The 21,977-nt window shown below is 62.9% G+C and overlaps 2 protein-coding genes across 6 annotated transcripts in view; one reads left to right on the top strand and one right to left on the bottom strand.

Annotated features, from left to right (window-relative positions):
• SLC38A10 (solute carrier family 38 member 10) overlaps positions 1-16,838 on the top strand; it is a 34,210-nt gene extending 17,372 nt beyond the window's left edge. For 2 of the 3 annotated variants that reach the window (XM_036222429.1, XM_016163721.2), the window contains 6 exons: positions 5,284-5,461; positions 10,270-10,437; positions 10,787-11,224; positions 11,755-11,853; positions 14,807-14,968; positions 15,181-16,838. In XM_036222429.1, coding sequence (XP_036078322.1) covers positions 5,284-5,461; positions 10,270-10,437; positions 10,787-11,224; positions 11,755-11,853; positions 14,807-14,968; positions 15,181-16,226 — 2,091 coding nt within the window. In that variant the 3' untranslated portion in view covers positions 16,227-16,838. The remainder of the gene's footprint in view (positions 1-5,283; positions 5,462-10,269; positions 10,438-10,786; positions 11,225-11,754; positions 11,854-14,806; positions 14,969-15,180) is intronic. The other variant, XM_036222428.1, reaches the window with a different exon arrangement.
• A 476-nt stretch (positions 16,839-17,314) lies between these two features.
• NDUFAF8 (NADH:ubiquinone oxidoreductase complex assembly factor 8) lies at positions 17,315-21,768 on the bottom strand. Of its 3 annotated transcripts, none has more exons than XR_004951314.1 (4): positions 21,587-21,768; positions 21,352-21,462; positions 19,427-19,547; positions 17,315-17,537 (listed from the first exon to the last, which is right to left on the bottom strand). XR_004951314.1 is itself a non-coding variant. In XM_016163731.2 (3 exons), exons 1-3 carry the CDS (start codon positions 21,668-21,670, stop codon positions 19,518-19,520), a joined length of 225 nt encoding a protein of 74 aa, XP_016019217.1. In that variant the 5' UTR covers positions 21,671-21,765; the 3' UTR covers positions 19,208-19,517. The 3 variants fall into 3 exon arrangements, 1 of the variants encoding a protein (XP_016019217.1); XR_004951313.1 differs by having other exon boundaries at positions 17,315-17,492; positions 21,587-21,766; XM_016163731.2 differs by lacking the exon at positions 17,315-17,537 and having other exon boundaries at positions 19,208-19,547; positions 21,587-21,765.
• Positions 21,769-21,977: the final 209 nt, after the last annotated feature.

Raw genomic sequence — 21,977 nt, 5'->3', positions numbered from 1 at the left:
CTCCTGGTTTGTCTGTCTCTTATTCGTTTGTGGAAGTTTTTGAGATTCTGGATACGAGTTTTTGTTCAGAGACACATTGCGAATGCTTTTTCTCACTCTTGGCTGCCTTCGCACTTTCTGAACGACACCTTTTGATCACCAGATGTTCTTAATTTTAGTGTGGTTTGGTTTATTGCTCTTTTTCTTTTGCTGGGTGCTTTTTATGTATGATTTAAGAAATCTTTGCTTATCCCAAGGTCCTGGAGGTAGGCCCCTATGTTATATTGGAAGATTTTTATTTTATCATCCTCATCTAGATCGGCGCTCCGTCTGGAGTTGGTTGGCGGGAGGTAGGCGTGAGGCCCGTGTTCTGTTGGTTGAGAACCTTGAGGTCCCAGGCTCTAGCCAATTGGCTCCCTGCTTTCCTCACGGCACCGTGGCAGTACCGCTGTCGTCAGCCACCTGTGCAGGCGTGAGACCGTCAGGCTCTCCCCGAAGCAGCGCTGCCCCGTGTCCGTCGCTGTGGGCTTCTCCCAGGTCTTGGCATCGGGCAGCAGAAGTCCCCCAGCTCTGCTGTTCTTCAGGGTGCCTTTCCTGCTGCTGGCCCTTGCATCTCTAAGCTTCAGAGTCAAGCTTGTCAGATTGTTCCAGAACAGCCCGTGGGCCTTTGACTGGGGCTGCACTGGGCGGCGGATCGGACAGGCGACGCCGTCATTCAGTCCGCAGCCTTTTCTGGTTTCCTTCCACCCACCGCCGCTTCAGCTGGCCCAGCTTTGAGAGACTTGATTGCAGGCGTCAGCCCGGCGTGGGGGGAGGACACGCGCTGGGGGCTTAGGTCCCCTGACACCTGCGGGGACTGGCCTTGCGGCCCGGCTCGCTGTCCGTCCCCGCGGCAGTCCGCGGCTGTTGGACGCAGTGTGCCCTCTGTGTGGCTAGGTCAAGTCAACCAACCGCGATTTTCAGATTTCATGTATTCTTACTGACTCTTAAATCTTTTTGTTCGTCGGTATGAGAGAGGAATGGCGATTCCCCCTGTGATTGTGGATCCGTTTGGTTCTGTCGGTTCTTGCCTTTCATTTCGGGGCTATGTTATTAGCAACACGGAGGTTCAAGATGGCTGTATCTTGTGAAACTGGCCCTTTGTCTTGTGAAACGCTCCTCTGTCTCTGGGACGCGTCTCTGGGCGCCGGTCGCGTCTGCCGCAGCGTCGCTCACCCAGCTTCGTTCGGGGTTCGCGTTTAGCTCCTCGCCCTTCTCCTTTGGGCCCCTCCGCCTTCCTGTTTCAGGCGCGTCCGCCGTGACAGCGCGCAGTCAGCTTTTGTTTTGTTTTGTGTCTTTCCGGTTTGTTGATACGAGTACTTAAGGTTACTTACAGTTGATGTAATTGCTGATTTGGGGGGAATCGAAGCTTCCATTTTACTCTTTGTTTCTTATTTGCCCCATCTGTTCTTTTTCTGTTTTTTTATTTTTTAATTTTTTTTTAAGTAGTTTTTTTTTATTCCTGTCGGCTGGTGTTGCACATTTCTGTCCTGGTGGTAATACAGGATGGTTTAATTCGGGTCCCCGGCTTATGAGAGTTGGTAGTAAATTAGTTATCTGTCACTTCCCGGACGCGGCAAGGCTCACATATTTTATCGCCACGCACCCTCCTCTGGCCTTCGGTGCTATTGTTTTCACATTTTCTAATTTTACATATATTTGTAACTCTGCAAGACGTTATTGTTTCAGGTAGTATTTATTTATGCCGATCCTTTGCGGATTTCTGGTTTTCTGTCGTTTGGCCCTGCCACCTGGTGGCTGGTGGGCACTGAGAAACCCCCGGGGCTTTGCGTGGTGCCCGTCTCTGTCCACCTGTGTGCACCGGCGGTGGGCGTGGCCCTGGTTTGCCCTCAGGTGGCTCAGCTCCCTGCCCAGCCTTCACCCTCCTGGCAGCTGGTCCCTGCGCGGCCGGTGCTGGCACGTGCCCCGGGAGCACGTCACACCAGACGCGGTCGCCCTCCCTTGTTCTAGGGTCACCGTTCTCTGCCACAGCCAGAGCACAAGGAAACCCCACAACACAAGGAATTAGTGCATTCCCGCTGAGTTGCAAACGCTTTTTCCAGTCGTCAGGTCTCCTGTCTGAGTCCTGGGGCTGGCGGGGGAGGACGGCTGGGGAGGACGGCCCCCGCCCCCGCCCCAGCGTTTGGAAATGGCCTCCCTTGGTTCTACCTTCTGACTTCACTTTTGCATTTAAATCTTTGATCCGCCTGTGTTTTGCGTCGGTGTGAGACATAGTGTTTTCCTAGGTGGCTGCTTAGTCGTCCGACCCCATAATCCATCACCCATGTGAGGTGTTGCTACGCCACCTGGCAGGTTCCCGGCGCACTGGGCCCAGCGTGGGGCTTCCGTGCCCGGCCAGCCACGCGCCTCCCACCCGCTCTGGTCCCCGCGCCCTGTGCCCGTGTTCCCTGCTCTGGACGCCGCCCCGAGGCGCTACGCTTCTCATCTCTCTTTGCCGTTTTTAGTACCGTTTCTGGATACTCATGCTTATTTTCCATTTGAAGGTTCAAGTCAGCTGATCCGACTCTTAAAAATAACTCCAGCCTTTTGTGTCTTGGTCTAATTGGAATTCGTGAAACTGTAGATTAATTTAGAAGGAACCGGTATCGTTACTCTGCGGCTGACCAGCGGGCGGATGCCGGGGGCTCCTTGGGCAGTATCGGGGCGTGGCCTCGGATTACTCATGGCTCCCCTGTCGCTGGACCCCCATTGCTGTGCTTCTGGGGTCTCTTCTTCCCCCGGGTTTTTAACCTGGTTTTTGTTTGCATAAAAGGAGGCTGTAGACTTTTTCATGCTAATCGTTTACGTTTTCGCCTTCCTGAACCTCTGCGGGGCCTCCTGGTTGCACCTCCTGCTTTCCAAATGCCACCTTTCCGTGTCCTCGGAACCCTCCTTGGCCGTGGCACCGGTGGTGTGAGGGGCCGGCTTGTCATCTTCCTGATCCGCTTGGGACAGTGTCTGGTGTTTACCCACCGAGCCTGATGCTGGTTTTTGGCTCGGTTTAGGGATGTGAGTGTGCACACCTACACGCCTGTGGACACACACACTTGAACTAATGAAGCGTCTACTGTGTCTGTCTTGCAGTGGTTTTTGAAATCTGAGAAGATGCTGAATTGTGTTAACTACTTTTCGACCATGCCTGGAGAGGGCGGTGAAGGTTTACCCCCCACCCCGACTGCATGTGCTGGGTGGTTGTCTGTCTGTGTGAGCGTGTGTGTGTGCCGCTCTGGGATGGGCCGGGAGAGGGGAACGTGGGTGAGGGTGCATCAGGTGGTCCGAGAAATGTCCTGGAAAGAATGAGCGAGAATGTAAACTGCCATCATGCAGTTTGTCTCTTTGTCTTGAAAATCAGAGAAATCGGTGGGTCCTCCAGTCCTGTCAAGTTGGAGGTACTTGGGGGATCCCTGTCTGGAATTGATGCACTGCTGCCCAGAAGCCAGCAGGGGGAGCTGGAGGCGCTGAGGGGCTATGAGAAAATCGGGGCCCTGCCTCCAGGCGTGCTCTCCTTACTGAGGGGCAGGACTTGAACTTGTGCATGGTTCCGAGTCTCACGTGCCAGGAATGAATGTCAGCATTGTCTCCCTACCTCCAGGTGCTTTTCTCTGGTTTCGAGCGGGGACCCCTAGCAGATCTTGAGGCCACGGGGGAGTCCTGGGTGTGCCCTGGGCCAAGCCCGGGCGGGGTCGAGAAGCAGGCACGCGGCAGGGGCTCTGGAGTCAGACGCCTGGCCCGCTCCGAGCTGCTCTCGGACCCCCAGACTCCTGCTGGAAGGCGGGCTCTGCGGGCTGCGCTCGCGGCTCCACGGTTGAGACCGCTCAAGGCCGGCCGCCCTCTTCCCTGTCCTGAGGCTGTGGCAGCGCTGTGCCTGGCTGGCCCGGCCTTACCCGGATTTTGGGAGAACGGGGGAGTGCCCCTGTTTGCCCACGGTCAGCGCCGGCTTCCCTGACCACAGCGGCAGGACCTGGGAGCCGCGTAGGACCTTGGCTCTGTGTCGGGGCTGCAGGCAGTGCTTAGGTGTCACGGCTGCCTCGGGGGACCGGTGCCCTTCCCAAATGCCCTGCCCTCCAGGAGTGCTGTGTGGCCGTGTTCCCGCCCCGGCGCTGCCGACTCACCTCCCAGCACGTCTCGCGCGTCAGTCATCACCCGGGGGCCGAGGCCCGCGTGGTGTTGGTCGCAGCGCTACACCGGTACCTCTGTGGTGTTAAGCCCACAGCCCCCTTCGTGGGGCGGCCCTGCTTCCCCGCCTGGGGGCTTTCGTGGGCCTGCGCTGTTTCTTCAGAGGAAGGGGTGAGAGCAGGGAGCTGGGGCATTGGGCCCGTTACAGAGGTGCCGGCTGGGCCCGCGGCTGCTCACCCCGCAGACAGCGCTCGGCCGGCCCGCGCCCTGCAGAACCCAGGGGCGGCTCGCGAGCTGGGTGTGTCAGCAGACGCGTCAAGAGGGCTCGGCACCGGGGGGCGGGCACCGCCGCTGGGTGGGAGACTGTGGGCGCACGTCTTCGGGGACAGGTTGGAGCTGGCAGACACGTCCTGCAAGCAAGCGGGACGGCATGTCTTGGGTAGGGGGCAGTGGCGGGGTGCGCGTGGCACTGGTGGAGCTGGCCTCACGTCTGGAACGTCCTGGCACCGTGCCGGCCGTTCTTCGCGCAGGGCGGAGGCCCTTGGACCAGCAGCAGCGCCTCCTGGGCAGCTCCCTGGGCGGCCCCCGTGGGCGCTCCAGCTCAGGAGGGGTGGGCGAGAAGCCACCACCCAGATGCTGTCTCCCGGTCTGTACCCAGCAGCTCTGGGCATGTCTCACCTGCTGGACAGGTCCTCCATATGGGGCTTCGAAGAACTGGGGACCTGTGCTCTGGGCCCTCTCACTACCGCGGGCCACGCTCCCAGCTGGGCAGCATCAAAGCCATCAAGAGGCCCAGCCCTGCCTCTGCAGCTGTAGGTGCCACCAGGCTCTCGGGGAGGCCCGGCCAGTGGACTTGGGGCCTCAGCCAGCCGGCACCGCTGTGTCACACACACGTCCTCCTCTGTCCAGGCCCCTCTCACAGTGCCCCACCCACAGTGCCAGCGCGGCTCCAGCGGGTTTGGCTAATGATTCGGTCAGGTGGATTGGCTAGGGACTGTCGTCTCCTAGTGGCCTGTGTGACTGGCCAGCAGGCGGGCCTGCCTTCGTGCACCGTGCCCAGGCCCCTCCTGCTCCGCCTCCCTCCTCCCCGGGCAGCGCGGGGCCTGGCCCTCCCGACCTCCTTGGCAGCGGGGTCTTTGTTTCATCCAGGTGGTGCTCTGGGTCGGCCTGGGCATCCTGCTGGTCAGCACACACAGCACCCTGTCCGTGAGCGAAGAGACCCCTGTGAACCTGGGCCTGGGAAAGGAAGCCCCTGGCGGCCAGCTCAGAGCGGCCGATGGGGAGATGAAAGTGGAGGTGGCCCGGCTCCCCGGTACGCGGCTTTCAGGTATGTGCACCGGTGCTGTGGTGGCCACACCTTGGGGTCACACGAATGGAGGCGGCTCTTTCCAAGCTGCCTTCATCCTGTTCGGGTGATGGAGGGGCAGGGGACAGACGACAGACAGGGACAGAAGGGCTGAGACCGCCACGCCCTGATTCAGTGCATGAACAGGTAAGGCCATCTGTGGGTCCCTTTCACATTTGGTTGTGTTTTAAAAATGTAAATTTCAGCCACTCCCGACATGCACAGTGTCAGTGACACTGCTTGGTGTCCTGCTCGCGTTGCGTGTTACTGGCCAGCCTGTCTGCTGGCAGAGTGGCGACCCTCACTGCCCTACGGCCGAGGCCGCCTCACAGGCCTTGCTGCTGTGGCCCCTCGCCCTGTCTGTGGCCCCGTCGCCCTGTCTGTGGCTGCACCCCTGGGGTGCGGGATGGGTGGTTTCTGAGTGTGGGCAAGGTCTCCCACCAACCGTGACTGAGGAAAGGTCGCATGGAAGGATTAGCCAGAGGGCGAGCATGCTTGGGCCCTGGCTGTGGGGACAGTGGCCCTTGGACTTGGTGCTGCCTCTGTTTGGCATCGCCTTCTTGGGCGGGGGAGTCCCTGGCGGTGTTGGCAGCCACAGATGCCCTGCCCGCTGGGGGAGCAGTCTCCCCCGGGGCCATCTGACCTTGAAGGGGCTGGGCACGCGCCCTCCCCCCTTCCTGGGCTGGCAGGGGCCCACAAGATCCCCCCTCTGAGGGTTTCCTGTGGAGAAGCCCCCTGGGAATGGCAAGGCTTGCTGACGAGACGCCCCGAGTTGGCACCACGGCCATTTCCTCGGATGCAGTGGTGTGGGCAGGAGAAGCCCCGTGAAGAGGGAGCCGGACGTCGGACGCCCACCCCGCTGGCGCCCCACTGGGTCCCTTGTCCCTGGTGCATCGGCCGCATGCGCTGGGGATGCCCTGGCGGAACTGGGCTCAGGCCCCGTCTCCCCGGCTCGGCCGCCTGTGGGCCTGCCCTGCGGCAGCCGTCTGGGCATGCGTCCCGCGCTGCCTGTCCTTGCGGCCGGCCGAGCAGCTGCGTCCCGTCGCGGCGGCGGCGCTGGCTCACCTGGAGCCCGCCGCAGCCACATCTGGTTCCCATTCACCCCGCGAGGCTGCAGCGGAGCACATGGCCCTGGGAACCACACGCCGTTTGTTTGCAGCGTGCGCTCCGTTCTTCTCGCCCGGCCTCCCCTGTAATTGACGGGCCGCCTTGCTGCAGGGGCGCCGGGCCTGGGGCTGCGCTGCGTGCGCCCCGTTGGACGCTGCCGTCAGCATGCGAGTAGGGTTTCCGGGTCTCTGGCGTCCCATTCAAACTGGTACCAGCCTTTCTTAGAGCCCTGTGCGGGCCCTGGTGCTGACAGGGGCATCCTGCCTCCCTGGGGAGCTGTGACTGGCACACGTGGCCTGGCGCTCTGGGCAGCGAGCACAGCGCCTGGGCCGCACGCTGGGGCGGGAGTGGCAGGTGCGGGGAGAGGTGCTGAGCCCCCGAAGGCTCACGCGGTCACACGGGCTCGCCCGGCCGCTTGCGTCACATCGGCAGCACCTCGGCGGCTGGCAAGTGGATGCAGATAGGCTGTCATGTGGGCTCCCCCTTTGAACGTAGCTGTCTCCTTCCTCCCCCTCAGCGCCCACACCCCTGTCATGTGGTCTTGGGGAGCAGCCTTGGCCCACGCCCCTTGTACGACTCGCCCCCTCCCTGCAGTGTGTCTGCTCCGTGGGAGAGAAGAGGAAGGCCCAGGACGGGGCCTCGGGTACCCGGCTGGGCAGTTGCCAGGCCCTCAGGGGTGGGCAGGTCTGCAGGTGGGTGTGGCTTCGGGTGGTGGAGGGTGACCACGGGCCTGAGCGGGAGCTCACCACCCCCCGCCCCTCCCCTCCACTGTCATCTGTCTGGAGCACTTGCCCTTGTGCACCGGCACCGGCTGCCATGTGGCGGTGGGAGAGCGTCCCAGCTCCCATGACAGACGCCCCGTGCCTGCGAGGGCCATGGAGCCCCCACGTCCGCCTCCCCCCAGGTCCGCGGGCCGGGCTCTGACAGCCGCCGTGTCCCGCGCTGCCGCCCCCTGGCTGCCGTTTCTCTTCCCTCGTGTCCGGACGCCGTCCCAGATAGCCACACTGGCGTCACCAGCCGGCTGGATTGGGGGGCAGGAGGGCACAGCCCTTTGTCACCACTGACCTGGTCCCTCTTGAGCGGCGGGCCTGCCCCACCTGCCCATGGGCAGGCCCACCCGTTTGTAGGAGGCCCCTGAGGGGTGAGCCACTCCGGTGCCCTGGCGGCCGCCCGGTGGGAGTGTGGGGCCCGGGGAGCGGCGGGAGCCCCGCGCATTGGAAAGATGAGCGGGTGTAATAGTCAGGGTTCCCCTGCTGCTCAGCTGAGAAGACGGGGCTTACGAAGAAGCCCTCAGCGAGCCACCCCTCCTCACACCCTAGAGGCCAGCGCCCTGAAGGAGGGCAGGACCAGGTGTCAGGAGCGTCGCCCCGCAGCGTCAGGCAGTTGTTCTTGCCCTGGGGTCCCACGTGTCCCTGAGTTAGAGCTCTCCGCCAGCCGACAGGACTCCACACGTCGGGCTCAGGTGCCAGTGACTTGACTGGCACTCGGCAGTCTGAGGTGGCTCTTCCCTCTTTACTGCTCACGAGATGCAGAGAGAGAGACCAGTCCGTGCGGGTGACAGCAGAGTGCGCCCCAGGCCCCGGGCCGGGGTTACTCCCCGCCTGCTCTATCTGCTGCAGGGGAGACTGGCCTCAGATGCAGTTTCCTTGTCACCACGCACACGGGCTGGTCTGGACGTCACACCCCCAGCTGCCACATGCCAACCGCAGACAGCCCAGGGCTGTCTGTGCCCGGCTCCCTGAGCGGGACGTGGAGTTAGCAGCGCCTCGCCCGCCCGAAGCACTGTCAGCAGCGCGAGCGCAGCCCTGGCCGCCACGGGGCCAGCACGGGTGTGTGGGGAGGCCGCTGATCCGCCACCGCCTGGCGGAGAGAGGCCCGAGCTCGGGATTTGCTGGGTCCGCCTGCATCGCAGGTCGTGGCGAGGCTTGACTTTGGTTGTAGGAAGTGCCCCCCCCTTGACCAGGGAGGTGGGCCGGCGCTGACCTTGGGGGGCCCCAGGGTGTGAGCTGGCGCGGGACGCCCTCTGCTGGCCACTCCTGAGCCCCACGTGCTGCCTGCCTTCCCGGAGAAAGAGGGGCGCCACAGCCCCTGCCCCCCAGCTGCTTCCACGCTGGCTTGCCCTGTTCACTGGCCAGTAGCATCGCCAGCCACGCAGGGCGGTCTCTCGTCTTAGCACGAGGTGGTCACGTTGCCGTGGGAACCAAGCTGGGGCGCGCAGCCGCTTTCGGGTACCCGTTCTATGTTACGTTAGTTTCACTGCAGCCAGGAGGCGTCGCCGGCACGCTGGCCCCGATGGAGAGCTGGGCGCCACCTGAGCAAGCGCCGCGGCCACTGCGCGGTGCGGAGTCCGGGCCTGAGCAGGCCGAGGCGGGGCGCGGGCCGAGCCCTCTCGGCTCCCTGAAGGCAGCTCACTATTGCGAGTTCCCAGGCGACGCCACACTCACCGTGGTCACCCCCCGTCTGGTGGCCCCCACGGAACCCACCTCAGCCCGTCCTTCACATCTGATGATGGACCAATTTTGTTGCTTGCTGAGAAATGACTGCTCGTAGGCAACCTGGTTCTGTGACAGACTGGAGACCGACTCTGCCTTGTGGTATCTGCCCTCCGCTCCTGGCCCCTTCCGTAACTGCGCAGTCCGCCAGGCGGGCCCCTCCGGTTTATAGCAGTTCTCGCTGGCGCACGGGCCCTGTGAGGGGAGCGTCACATGACAGAAACCAGGACGTTTTCATCCACTCGGGCGACGGCCAACTAGCCCCCCACCAGGGCCCTGTCCCTCTGCCGGCTGGTGTGGGGCAGCGGGCCCCCAGCCGCATGTGTGCAGGAGCCCCTGGCCTGGCACACGGGGTCGGTGGAGCCGAGTCCCCCTCCGGCTGTCGTGAGACCTCCGTACGCGGGCCCCTCCGCCGGTGCCCTGCCTGGGGCCGTGTCCAGCCGCCGAAGACTTCTGTCTCCCCACCCTGAGATGGGGACAGAGGTTGCTTCTGGCCTCTGGGAGGAAGTGACTGTTTTCAAAGGTCTTTCGTTTTCGATACGGCTCTTTAATTTTATCACGTTTGCCGTTTGCCTAACACGTAGAAAGTGCGTGTTTATTTTAAGTGGAGGTTCCTAATAGGCTCCATTTCGGCCTAGTGCTGAGGGCCATCCCGTGGCCCTTCCCGTGGCCCCGGGTGACCGTGCGGGTGTGGATGGTTGTGGGAGGCGGGCGGTGCAGCTTTGCAAGCCGTCCTATGCTCATCTTCCTGTCCACACTGACCCTCACCATCAGCAGAAGTCCTCAGGACTGCAGGTCATCTCCTAAGGGCCTTTCCCGTAAGCCCCCAGGCTGCAGCGAGGCGTTGGGTTTGGGAGGGTGTTGTCCCCAAACCTGCCGCCTCCAGCCCGCTCCAGCGGCGGGTTCATGCTGCCATCTGGTGGTGATGACTAGTGTTACAAGGGAGGGCGCGCTTCTGCACTCAGGTGTAAATTTCATTTTGATGTATTTTTGTTACGAATACATGTGAAAAGTGACAGTTTTCTCTGCCACTTAGTTGCTAATGATTGAAGGAGAAAAAATGTAACTGCTTAGGCTCTGGCATTTGACTGGGGAATATGGTTGCAATCCAGGGAAAGCTGCCCTGTTTCGTGCTGATTGGTGATGCAGCCAGGCGGGAATGCGGCTCACTTAGCTGTGCTGTGCTCGCAGGCCAGAAAGCGGGGGCGGCCGTGGCCGAGGACGGCCGAGATAAGCCGAAGCTGCCACCTGAGAAAGACGAGATGGAGCGGGCCCAGATTAAGGGTCCCGAGAACATGCCGCAGAGGGGAGATGCCGAGGAGAAGCAGGAGGAGGTGCAGCTGGACCGCCCCGCGCCAGGTGTGGCCAGGAGGGCTGAGGATGGGGGTGCAGGCCTGGGCAGGGAGCCAGGGCCCTGGTCTCTACCCTTCAGCCCTGCACAAGTTCTGGTCCTTTCTGCCTCCTTCAGCATTTGATTTGGGTGGATGTACTGCCCCTGGCCAAAGCAGCTGCTTTGTGGCTGCCTGGCCTGTCTTGTAATTTTCTAGAAATAGTGCTGCTCCTCAGCTAGACAGCCATCATATCTGTGACAGGTGGCACTTGCGAGCCTGTGTCACATTATTAGGCACTAGAGCTCAGTTCACAGTCCCTGGGAAGGAAGGCCGGGTCATTCCTCCTCGTTCCCAGCATGTCCTTTGTCTCTCTCTAGGTGTGGCGGTGCCTGTGGGTGAGGCCCACCGCCACGAACCCCCCATCCCTCATGACAAAGTGGTGGTGGACGAAGGTCAAGACCAGGAAGGACCAGAGGAGGACGTGCGTTCGTCCAAACACGTGGCTGAGAAGGCTCTGGGAGACAAGGGTCAGATGGTGCCACCTCTGCCAGATTCAAAGAGAGAGCGACCTGGACAGGACCAGGCCTTGGAGGCAGCAGGCGCTTTTCCCCAAGATCCCCAGAAGGTTCCAGAAGGAAATGGTCAGCCAGCCGTGGAGCCCGTGAAGGAGCTAGGCGACTGGGGCCAGCATCCGGGGCCCCAGCCAGAGCTCCCGGAGGGGCAGGAGTCCCTGGGGGCAGGTGCAGGGGAGAGAGCAGCCGGCGTCCCAGGCCTCGCCGCACGGGCCGTGGGCGAGCCTGCGGAGAGCGAGCCTGGTGGGTGTCAGCCTGGGCACCCCCCTTCCCCGGAGGCCCCTGCAGTGGGTGGGGCGCCTTCCTCCTGTCCCCATGTTTCCCCGTCTCCAAGATTAGCGTGCGAACGTGGCCACCCTTCCGCTGCGGGTCAAAGTGAGAGGCTGGCGGCATGACAGCGACTGTGATGCCTGCCGCACAGTCGTGTGCATGCCACCGGATGTCAGGTGCCACGCTGCCCCTGCGTCTGGGCGCACTGGGGCTGGCGCGGAGCGCTCGACAGGCAGCGCGTCGCGACGGGCCAGCTCGCAGCCGGTGGGACGGCGCTGGCCTCTAATTGGCGAGGGTGGTTGTCGCTGGCTCGTGGCCGCGGCCTGGGAGACTTACATATTTTTTATTATCTCCCTCGTAACCATCAGGTTGAGGATAAACTGCGGCAGGGGCGGGGGGCAAATTTAGGGAACGTCCGACACCTCCTCTTGTTCCCCCGCTGCTGTCTTCCGCGCCTCCCCGCTCCCCCTGAGTTTCTGCGAACCCGCATTCTGTGTGTGCAGGTGGGAAGTCGGCCCCCGGGGCCGGGCAGCCCGCGGAGCTGAGAGGGCAGAGGGACTCGGAGGGCCCGGGCGGAGACCAGGCCGGCAGCAGGCTGGAGGGTAAGCGCTTGGCTCTCTCGCCGCCCTCTCCCCGGGCCTGGGGACATCTCCCTCCCTTCCGTCCAGACCGGATGGTGGCAGGGGAGGAGCCTCAGGGGCCCCCCGTCTTGGAGGCCCTCTCCAGGCTGCCCTCGCCTTTTCTCGGGTACCTCCCTAGGAGCTGTCTTATCTCTTTCTGTCTTAGAAGAACTTGTCCTGCCACCTGACTTCCCGTTACGTTCGCGTTTCAGTCACAGCAGACGTGTTAGTGTTTCTGACGCGCGCGCGTCGCAGCCGGCAAGTGCGGGCCGTTGGCTAGCGCACGGCCGGCTCGCTCCGGGACGCGCCTGCCCGACACCCAGCCTGGAGGCGGGCGACTGGGCCGCTCTGCCTTAGCCCCTCGGCCCGGCAGTGCTCCAGCCCCTTGTCTGCCCCACCCCTCCGATGGGGCAGGGGACATTGGTGTCACCTGCAGTGAAGACCCATTACCTGTCCAGAAATGGATGCTCCTCCTGCCTTTTCTCTCCAGTGAGTGAGACTTGCTGTGAATCCTCCCGACCTTCTGCCCATTTTGGGGTGATCCCAGCTGTTGGCTTTTGACCCCCCACCCCAGGGCGCCACTGGCCAGGCATTGCCTCTGCAGTGGCGGTGTTGGCAGTCACCTGGCTGGCCCGTGATCGCCCATCCTGATTGTTTTGGTGACCCACAGGCTCCTGTGCCATGGCCTCGCCCAGGCTGAGCCCCCCGCCGCGTCACCACCTTGGTGGCAGCGTGTGCGGACCTGCCCCTTGGGCCATGCACTTTACCCCGTGCATGTGAATGGAGGCAGAGTAGCCTCGGGCGGGTCGTGAGCCGGTCCTCACTGGCTGCCCCCCCGCATCCGCCTCCCGGTGGGGCCTGTGGGAACAGCCAGCCCGGAGCTCCTGCTGCCAGGATGCCACCTGAGCCTTCTGGCAGCTGGGGACCTGGCGGCGGGGCGTGGAGGTGCACAGGGTCTCCCGAGTGCAGCGTCTGCTTTAGGAATGCCACACGCCTCACTCTATCTCTGGTCTGTCTCCCTGTCTTTATCGGTTTCAACCCTTTGAATCTGTTATCTAAACCTATTTGATTCTTTGACTTTTTCCTTTCTGAAAAGAGAATTCTCACGGTTTCCTATTCCGCCTCTCTCCCGTACGCCTCCCAATGGGACGAGCAGCCGAAATCAAAAAGATAGTAGCAGGTACGGCTCGAGAGGCGCGCGCCATGGTGAAGGGCGCGTCTGCGCAGGACGGAGGTGCGGGGGCAGGGCCGGGTGGGCACGCCGCCTCCTCACGGCGCACGAGCTCAGCCCCACCCCGGGGTGGGCCGCAGCCCCGCGGCGGGGCCCCCGACGCCCCAGCTGACACCCCTCTGACGAACGCCCCGGTCTTTCTTAGCCCCGCGGTGCTTCTGCTGTCACCAGCACAGTCTGTCAGCGCTGGTCGCAAAGGCCCCACCTGGGCAGGGCGGGGCCTGGAGTTAGCGTCTGTGTGTGTGTGTGTGGACATCTGAGCGGCTGTCACCCTGTCCGTGAGGCTGGTCCCCTGGTCCTGGCGTGCCCCACGCGGGGCTCTGGCTGTGGGCACAGCTTGTCACCTCCTCTGTGTTTCATGAGTTTCACCTGTCACTTCTGGCCAGACCTGACACCCTGTCCCCATGGCATTGGTGTGGGGCTGGTCCTCCAAGGAGCCAGCGAGGAGGTGGAGGTGCCGCCCCCCACCCCCGGCACTCGCCCGGGGACAGGCAGTATTGGTGACATGGGGCTGTCGTCGTACCATCGACCATTGTGTGGTCGGGAGCCACAGGCACCCGGAATGACAGGGTGGCCCATGGCCAAGGAGGGCAGCGCCATGCACGTCACTCACGTAAAGGGAGGTGTGCAGAGTCCCAGGCTCACCCATTAATGGGGCTTTGCTCAGGCAGGTGTCCTGCTGCCCTGAGGACACGTGGACGGGCGCCAGGTGGGGAGCAGGGGCTGCTGCGCCTGGGCGGGCTGAGAGGCCCCCTTCCTGTCCTCCCTGGGGCCCCATCCTGCCCATGGTCCTGTCCTGTCGTCCTCCCATCTCCCCTGTGGCCCCATCCTCCACGTGGCCCATCTTCCGCCCTCCCTGTGGCCTCGTCCTCTCGTCTTCATGTGGTCTGTTTTCTGTCCTCTCCGTGGTCCTGTCCTTCCTGTGATTAGTTTTAGCATGTCCCTCGAGGGCCTGCCCAGCTGCAGAGGTCCGCCCACTATGGTCCTGGGAGAAGGCCGACCCCGCGCTGTCCTGGCAGGTCACAGGCCACAGGCCCTGTGTGCTCGGCAAGCGGGGCCCTTGCTAGGCTGTCGCTCTCACTGCTTGCAGACATTCTCCTTTCTCTCGATGTGACTTCTCGCCTGGCAGCCCCGACCAGTCACAGCACCTTTCAAAGCTTTCTATTTGAGACCCTCGTCTCATCTCCTAAATGTTGGGGAGCTGGGGGCAGCTGACCCAGTGCTGGGGCCACATCCTGCGTGGGGGTGTGGCGGGCTGTGGCAGGGCCTCCCCTCGCCTGCCACACCAGCCCCCTCGGCTTGCTGCCGTGCCTGGGGGCGGGGTGAGGAGCAGCATGTGGGGACCTGCTGTGTGCCTGCGGTGGCCTTGGTCTCACAGAGGTCCTGTTTGTTGCTGGAAGGGAAGCCATTTCTGTTTGCTTTAAACTCTCAACCTGGAGGGGGCCACCCTGGCCATGACCCCTGAGTGATATGGGCACCTGGGACTGAGCCACAAGCTGGTGCGAGAGCAAGGCAGCTGGAATGGTGGCTGCCATTGTTGCAGAGGCCTTGGCTAGCCCTGGGGGCAGCCTTGGTGGCCCCTCCGGCCTGAACGTCCCACTGACCAGCTGGGGGATGACAATGGCGCTGTTCAGGGCGTCCAGGGAGGGGCCTCCCAGTGACTTCAGCCCAGCACGGGCTCTGACTGTGTTTTCTGAATGCCAGAGGCCGGCAGGGCAGAGATGCTGGACCACGCCGTCCTGCTGCAGGTGATCAAGGAGCAGCAGGTGCAGCAGAAGCGCCTCCTGGACCAGCAGGAGAAGCTGCTCGCGGTGATCGAGGAGCAGCACAAGGAGATCCGCCAGCAGAGGCAGGATGGCGAGGACGGCAAGTCGGTGGGGGGCGGGGGCGGGCCAGGGCCTGGAGGGGGTGCCGCTCAGCACTGCTGGCGTCTGCAGCTGGCTCCGGGGGCTTGAGTCTTGCTGGGCAAGTTTACCTTGAGACGCATGTTTCTTAACTGCTGCCAGGCTGGTTCCTTTCAGTTCCAGCGTAGGTGGCTTCTGCCACGTCCAAAGCTAAACCAATGACTTCGTTTGCAGTAGACGCGCAGCCTGAGCCTGGGGTGGTTGCGTCCAAGAGTAAGGAGCAGGAAGCCCGTGACGGAGGGCCGGCGCAGCACCCCCTGCAGCCGTTGGAGCCTGAGCTCAGCGCTCCCGGGCGGCCCCCCTCTCTGCCCCCGGGACACGACCAGCCCGTCTTGGAGGAAGCTGAGGCAGCTGCAGGCAGAGCCCCGCCCGGTCCTCCCGGTGGTGGCGGCGGTGGTGGTGTGGGCATGGAGCCCCGGGCAGCCCAGGCCAAGCCCAAGGAAGAGGGGCAGGGCACTGAGCCCAAGGAGGCGGGTGTGCAGGAGCGGGCCCCCGAGCCAGGCCTCGCCAGGGCACCCGGGGGGCCAGAGAAGCCTGACGCTGGGGACTCTGCCAGGCAGAGTCAGGACAATTTTGGTGGAGGCTCGCATGAGAGGAAGAAACTCAGAAAGGAGGTGGCAGCCGCTGGTGCTGCCGTTCAGGAGGCAGGCGCCCTGGAGGGGGGCGCGGAGAGACCCCAGCAAGTGGGCCGAGACCAGGAACCCGCAGGCCTGGCCAGCAGGCTGGGCGCAGCAGCCCCTCAGGCTCAGGCTGCATTACATCACCCCGGACACCCAGCTGTCTCCGTTGGAGGTCAGGGAGGTCACCCCGAGGCGAGAAAGGAGGCCGTCGGTGGGGACCACCTGGGCGGGGACCACAAACCTGCTCCCAGGGAGGACGCTCCTGTCGCAGAGCCTGAGCAGAGACCAAACCCTGAGCTTGGGCCCAAACAGTCCATCCCTGGGGCGCAGAAGCTGGACCTTGCCAAACCCAACCGCGACCTGAAAGTCCAAGCTGGCTCCGACCTGCGGAGGCGGCGGCGGGATGTGGCCCCCCATGCAGACGGGCGCCTGGCCTCCAACGATGGCGTCATCATCAGCTTCAACCCCCTGCCCGATGTGCAGGTCAATGACCTCCGCAGCGCCCTGGATACCCAGCTCCGCCAGGCCGCAGGGGGCGCTTTGCACGTGGTCCACAGCCGCCAGATCAAACAGTTGCCTGGGGCCCCGGAAGAGGCCTGAGTGCCCGCAAGTGGCCACCATCCTCCTGGTCGGCTGGCCCCGCCCAGCCCCGCCCAGGCTGCTGGCGAACCTGGAGCACAGAGGTTGCTGCATCCCAGAGGTCACGCTGAGTGCGGGCCCGGAAGCCCCGTCTCCCTGTGACATCCTCCCGGGGGTGGTCTGTGCTGTCACTGACGCCTCTTCGCTCGTCCAGGTGGCTCAGCGCACTGGCCGCCCAAGACCCCACAGAGAGGTGGCGTCTGCTGTGGTCTTGTCCGCAGCCCACCACTGGCACATCGTGGGTCCTGCGAGGCGGTGGCGGCGGGATGCGTGAGTGCGGCCGGCGCCTCCGCGTGCGCCTCGTCCCAGCGCGTGGCCTCAGGTCCCGGTTACTCCAGGTTTTACTTACCTTGTGTTCTCTGTTGTAGAAAACCTTAATAAACATTCTGCCTTTGCCCTGCTGCTCACAGCACATACTGCTTCCTGTCCGAGGCCGGGCTAGAACGGCGGGCCTGTCACTGGGCCTCAGAGAGCTGCCCGGGTGCCCCCTGCCCTTGGCACACGGCTCTGCCCCATGCTGTGGTTCCCCAGAGTGTCACGAGATCTTATTTTAAAATAAAAAATGCCACTCCAGTCTGCCTGGTTAGTTCCCTGGATGGTGCCCGACAGTGAACGAGCACCAGGCTTTGACCGGGGTCACTAAAGAACAGGCCAGTAGCCAAACCGCAGGGCAACGTGCAAAGCAGATGCATTAAAGCCCTGGAGAGACGCCGTCCGCAGGCAGAGGTGCTGCCCGGAGCTCACCTGCCCCTCAGTGCCAGGCCTGTGGCTGGAGCGAGCTGTGACCAGCGCGAGTTCATGCCATAAACAGTGACCTGCTCTGGGCACAGCTCTTCTTGGGTCTCGGCTGCAGCCGCCCAGCTGTCAGGAGGGCTTTTGCGATGTGTTGTTTCCAAGGAGCAGAAGAGCCAATGGTGGCTCCCTGGCTTGTGAGACTGTCAGCAGGTGGCCGGGCAGGTATGGCGGGCTGTCCCAGCTGAGCCCAGGGCCTTCACTGCTTTGACGTGCACGCGCCCGGCTCCCGTTCTGGGGGTCACGCTCTACCCCTGTACCTTTGAAATTTTTATTTTTTATTGTAAATTTTCTGCCCCGGGCAGCCTGAATAGAGAAGGGTGATAAAAGGAGCTTCCTGGAGGCTTAGCTGGTTCCCCCTGGACGGGGCTTGGGGTGCTGCTTGCGCAGGGAGCCCGGCGAGCCGCTCCCGGTGTTTCCGTGGGTGGACTCCACCTGCAGCCGGGAGTGGACGGTTCTGGTTGTTGACTCATGGTCTCCCTGTCCCAGGTTTCATGTCTTCCGAGGTCACTCTTCTGCCACACCCCCCACCCCACGGCCTAGTCCCCCACTTCTGGCACTCAGACTCGTGTGCAGCCCCTCAGGAAAGGTCTGCCTGGTCCGCAGACCTCTGGCTGGGGTCACGGGTGCCAGGACCACAGGGAGGAAGGAGGGGCTGAATGTGCCTTTCTCAGCACAGACTACATCCGGGTCTCATGCCTGAAAGGTGCAGCCAGTGATCTGGACCAGAGCTGCCACCAGAGGGGACCCTCCCTGTGGGGAGCTACAGCCCCACATGGCTGGGACGCTCCGCTGAGTACCAGGGAAGGCCAGGGAGGGGCAGGGTGAGGCTGTGCATGAGCTTGAGCTGCCTCGCCAGAGGGCCGAGACGGGACTCTACGGACCACGCTGGAAGCCGTCTTTGCCGCCTCCCCACCCACCTGCCACATCCCCTTCAACAGACATCATCTTGAAGATGGAGTGAGTTTAGGGAGGCCAGAGGGGCGGGACAAAGGCCCAGGAGGCCCTGAGAGCTGAGGTCAGTGTTTGGGGTGCAGCCTGGCCAGTCGGCAAAGCAAGCTCACAGTGGCCCTGGACAGGCTGCGGCACTAGGTGGTGGCAGCACCTGACACCATGGATGGAAATTTGAAAGAGCGCAGAAGGGAACTCCCAGTAGGACGGTCCTGGGAGGGGCCTGGGGCAGGCGTGCTCCGTGGCGATGCTCACAGGGCGGGGTGGACAGTGGGAGGCCGGGGGAGTCTACCCTGCAGCTGGACGCACCCACTGGGCACACGCTGTGAGGAGCCCAGCAAGGCCAGGTCCTGGCCACCCCTCCCTCCAGCCCTCAGGCTGTGGGTCTCCCGGGGACCTGTCATCAGTCTACGGGCGTGAATCCCAGTGGTTACTATCAATTGACAGACTCTAACTGTCCTCCCCACCCCGCCCCGCCCCCCAGGGACAGCTGCCCCTCCAGGCCTCCCCGGGAGCCATTTCACTGGAATGGACATGTGTTGCAGAGATGGGGGTCTCACCCCTTGGGGGGGGGGGTCGAGCCAGTCCTGAAGTCGCACTTTGGAGGAAATGAGCAGAGACCCTGGGTGGCGCTCAGACCCTGCGTACTCGCTGGGCTGGGGGCTCTGGGGGTCCTGCCCGGCCTTGCTAGGCATGTGTGTCACTCTCAGGACTAGGACTGTGGGGTCAGAGGGGTCAGGAGAGCTTGGGGCCTACAGCCTGGCTGGTAGTGGAGCTGCTGGGTTCCTAAGCAACCCTCGGCTGGCGCCTCGTCTTCACTGCCTTCTGTGGGAGAGCACCCCCCTACGCCTCCAGTTCTGGACCAACATCGGTACCAGGTTCCCTACAGGGGCGTCTCTCCTTCATGCTGCCCGTCTTTTATCTTGGGTATGTCTCCTAAACCAGCGGTCCCCCACCTTTGTGGAACCAGGGACTGGCGCTCCTCTGAGAACCTAAGGCCTGAGGATCTGAGGCGGAGCTGAGGCGGCGATGCTGGCGCCGGGGAGCCGCTGCGGACACAGATGAAGGTTCGCTGCTCGCCCGCCGCTCACCTCCTGCTGTGCGGCCCGGTTCCTAACAGGCCACGGACCGGTACCAGTCCACAGCTCAGGGTTGGGCACCCCTGCTCTAAACCAGCAGTTATGTCTAGAGGCTTCACAGAATTCAGCTGACATTTTTTTCATGAGAATGCTTTAAAAAGTGAGAATCTCGGGGCGGCACGGCCCTCGCACACCCCGGCACACACAACAGACCGTGCGAGATCTGCGCGCTCTTCATCGCTGGCTCCCTTTGCAGCCCAGGCCTCGTGCACGCGCCATCACGGGCCGCTCCCCCTGCACCCAGGGCCCGCCCCAACGGTTCAGCCCCTTCAGCCTTACGGGCTTTAGATGTTTCATGATGTTTGCACCTTGGGGCTATCAGCGCCAGGTGCCTGGCCTGGTGCCCTCTGCGCTGCGGTGGGCATCTCTCCTAATGGCCTCTGTTCAGGGTCTTCTTGGCCTGGAAAGTAAAGTATTTTGTCATTATAGGGTCCTTCTAAGTTAGGGCTTTAATCTGACACCCTGCCAGATGTCATCTTCCAGCGAACACTTTATAGAGAGCCTGGCTCTGGGCTCGGCTGGTCAGTGCACAGGCGCACCCAGACCTCAAAGCCAGGTCCCCCTGCCAGGCACCTCGCAGAGGAGGCACTAAGGCCCGAGATGCTGACATACTCGCCAGGGACGGGGCTCACGGGGTGGAGCTGGAGTCTGAGCCCTTTCTGCCCCGTCATGCGGCCCCCGCCAGGCAGAATGGGCAAGAACCAGGTTCAGCGGTGCACTCCCTCGTGCTGACAAACACTCACGTCCCGGGGCCCGCGCTTAGGCCAGCCAGTGAGGCGGGGCACGCGAGATGGCGCAAGGCTCCCGAGGGCAGGGTCTTCATGCGGCGGAGGCAAAGGAGTGTGGGCTGTACGTCAGACAACGAGACGTCTGTAACAGGCGACCCGTGACTAAGCACAGCAGGTGATGGAGAAACACCTGTGTGTAGCCAGGAGCGTCTGCCCTTCATCTCACATGAAAGTTTTTCCAGCCAGTAACCACAGAGCGAGTGTCTCGTCCCTTGGGCAGAGCGGCAGAGAAGCCACCAAGACACAGGAGCGAGTCCAAGGAACAAGTGCAGTCACAGATAAATAGCCCGCGTGGATCTGAGGCTGGTGACAAGGGCTGACTGGAGAGGCAGGATGGCATGCCTCAGCCATGACAGCTGCAACGGAGGTGCAAAGAGCTCCGAGCCCTCAGAAGAGTGGATGTGGGAGCTATTTTCTTGAGCTGGAGAAGCGGTGTCCACATCCTCAGCCATTCTGCTTTGGGTGACCCTGGAACAGCAGAAAACTGCCCCAGACCCCAAATGCTACCAAGCTGACCTCCGCCATCACAGCCCACCCCAGACCCACCGAGTCAGGGGTACCTTGGGTGGTGACACCTTTGGTACAGCCCAAGACCCTCGCCATTAAAGCTTCAGGGCAGACGGCCCCTGCTCCAGCTGTCTGGAATTCCCCCTCCGTGTCACGTCTGTGTCTATTATTCAGTTTCTCCGAGTCCTTTATGAAAACACGTAAACCCAATACTAATTCTTTACCTGCCTTTCACAGGCATTGCTTTTGTTCAGAATCGGGAAATGCGATGGCTCAGAAACGGAAGGGACTTCCTGTTGCCTACTGTAGGCAGAACTGAGCCCAGAATAAAGCGCAGAAATAGACTGTTCCACCAGAGTCCAGTCCACTTTCCTGCCCATCAAAACCGGCCAGGGCCACGGCTGGGATGGACGACTTCTCAACCTGTCCTAAGCTTGGTTATGGGGACAAAGCCAGGATACACGACCTTTGGGCGCTCCTTTTACTCTCTGTAAAATGGGGCTGTGTGGGGTAAGCGGGGGTACCTGGCAGCCCCTCAACATATGCTAGGTGGACCAAGGGTTGAAACCGTACATATTGCGGGGTCGTGACCACCAATGACGCTAAGATGTGGCGGGTGCTGGGGCGCTTCGGAGTCCTGCGTTGGATCCCCCCCCCTCCCGCGGCAGCACCACAGGGAGTTATAATGCGCTTTCACGCACGCCATCACCTCTGCCATCACCGTCATGAGGCTGGTGTCTGCCCACCGGTCAGGCACTAGCTCCACAGCGGCGGGCGTCGCGAGGACTAGTGGGTCTGGTCTGAAGAACCAGCACACACCCAACACTGAACACAGGACAAGGGAAAGAAGGCCAGCAGGTCCCCCGAGACGGGGCTGGGAGGTGCGTCGGGGTGGGGGCGCCCACTTACCGCAGCGGCGAAACAACTCCGCAGGGCCTGGAATTCCTGCGCGCACAGATCCTTCCTCAGGCGGCCGCCCGGGGCCATGGACGCCTGCACGCACCTGCCGTAGGCCGCGGCCTGGGGACGGGGCGGGGTGGGTGAGGGTCGCGGCGGCCGCAGCACCCGCCGCTCTCTTAGAGCCGCCCCGCCCCGCGCAGCCCTTCCTGCCCTGCAGGTGCTGCCCCGCCCGATGGCTGCTCACCTCGGCCCCGCAGGCCGCCAGGCACTCGGGGAAGGCGCGGAGACGACTTCGCACGCGCCCCCACACGGACCCGTTCCCTGACATGAGCAGTTCTTCCTGGCACCCTTGGGCGCCGCCATCTTAGGTTCGTCCTCTTCCGGCGCCCAACAACTTGATAGGCCGATGCTTCCGCCCATAACCTTTCCTGCGCTTTCGAATTGGCTAGGCTTCAACCCTTGCCGCGCCCGGCCTCATAGGGCCCTGCAATTGATTCGAAGGCTTGTCTGTCTTTGTTCTGGGACTTAGGATTGGTTCTGGTACAAATTGTTTACCGAAGTTGGCCTCAGGGCCCGCCCTAAGCGAGCGATTGGCCAACGGGGCCAGGCCTGCGCGGTGATTGGAGGGGCCGTGG

This window comes from Rousettus aegyptiacus, unplaced genomic scaffold (assembly GCF_014176215.1).
Source record: "Rousettus aegyptiacus isolate mRouAeg1 unplaced genomic scaffold, mRouAeg1.p scaffold_m13_p_6, whole genome shotgun sequence".
In the NCBI taxonomy this organism is placed as follows: Eukaryota; Metazoa; Chordata; class Mammalia; order Chiroptera; family Pteropodidae; genus Rousettus; species Rousettus aegyptiacus.
The sequence above is the reverse complement of the archived record's forward strand: the minus strand, read 5'-3'. Positions and strand labels throughout refer to the sequence as shown.

Excerpts from the sequence above, each read along its gene's own strand:
- NDUFAF8 (XM_016163731.2), bottom strand. The coding sequence starts at position 21,670 with ATGTCAGGGAACGGGTCCGTGTGGGGGCGCGTGCGAAGTCGTCTCCGC. Across the intron at positions 21,463-21,586 it reads TGGCGGCCTGCGGGGCCGAG|GCCGCGGCCTACGGCAGGTG; the intron begins GTGAGCAGCCAT and ends CCCCGTCCCCAG. Across the intron at positions 19,548-21,351 it reads GGAGTTGTTTCGCCGCTGCG|GCCAAGAAGACCCTGAACAG; the intron begins GTAAGTGGGCGC and ends TTTACTTTCCAG.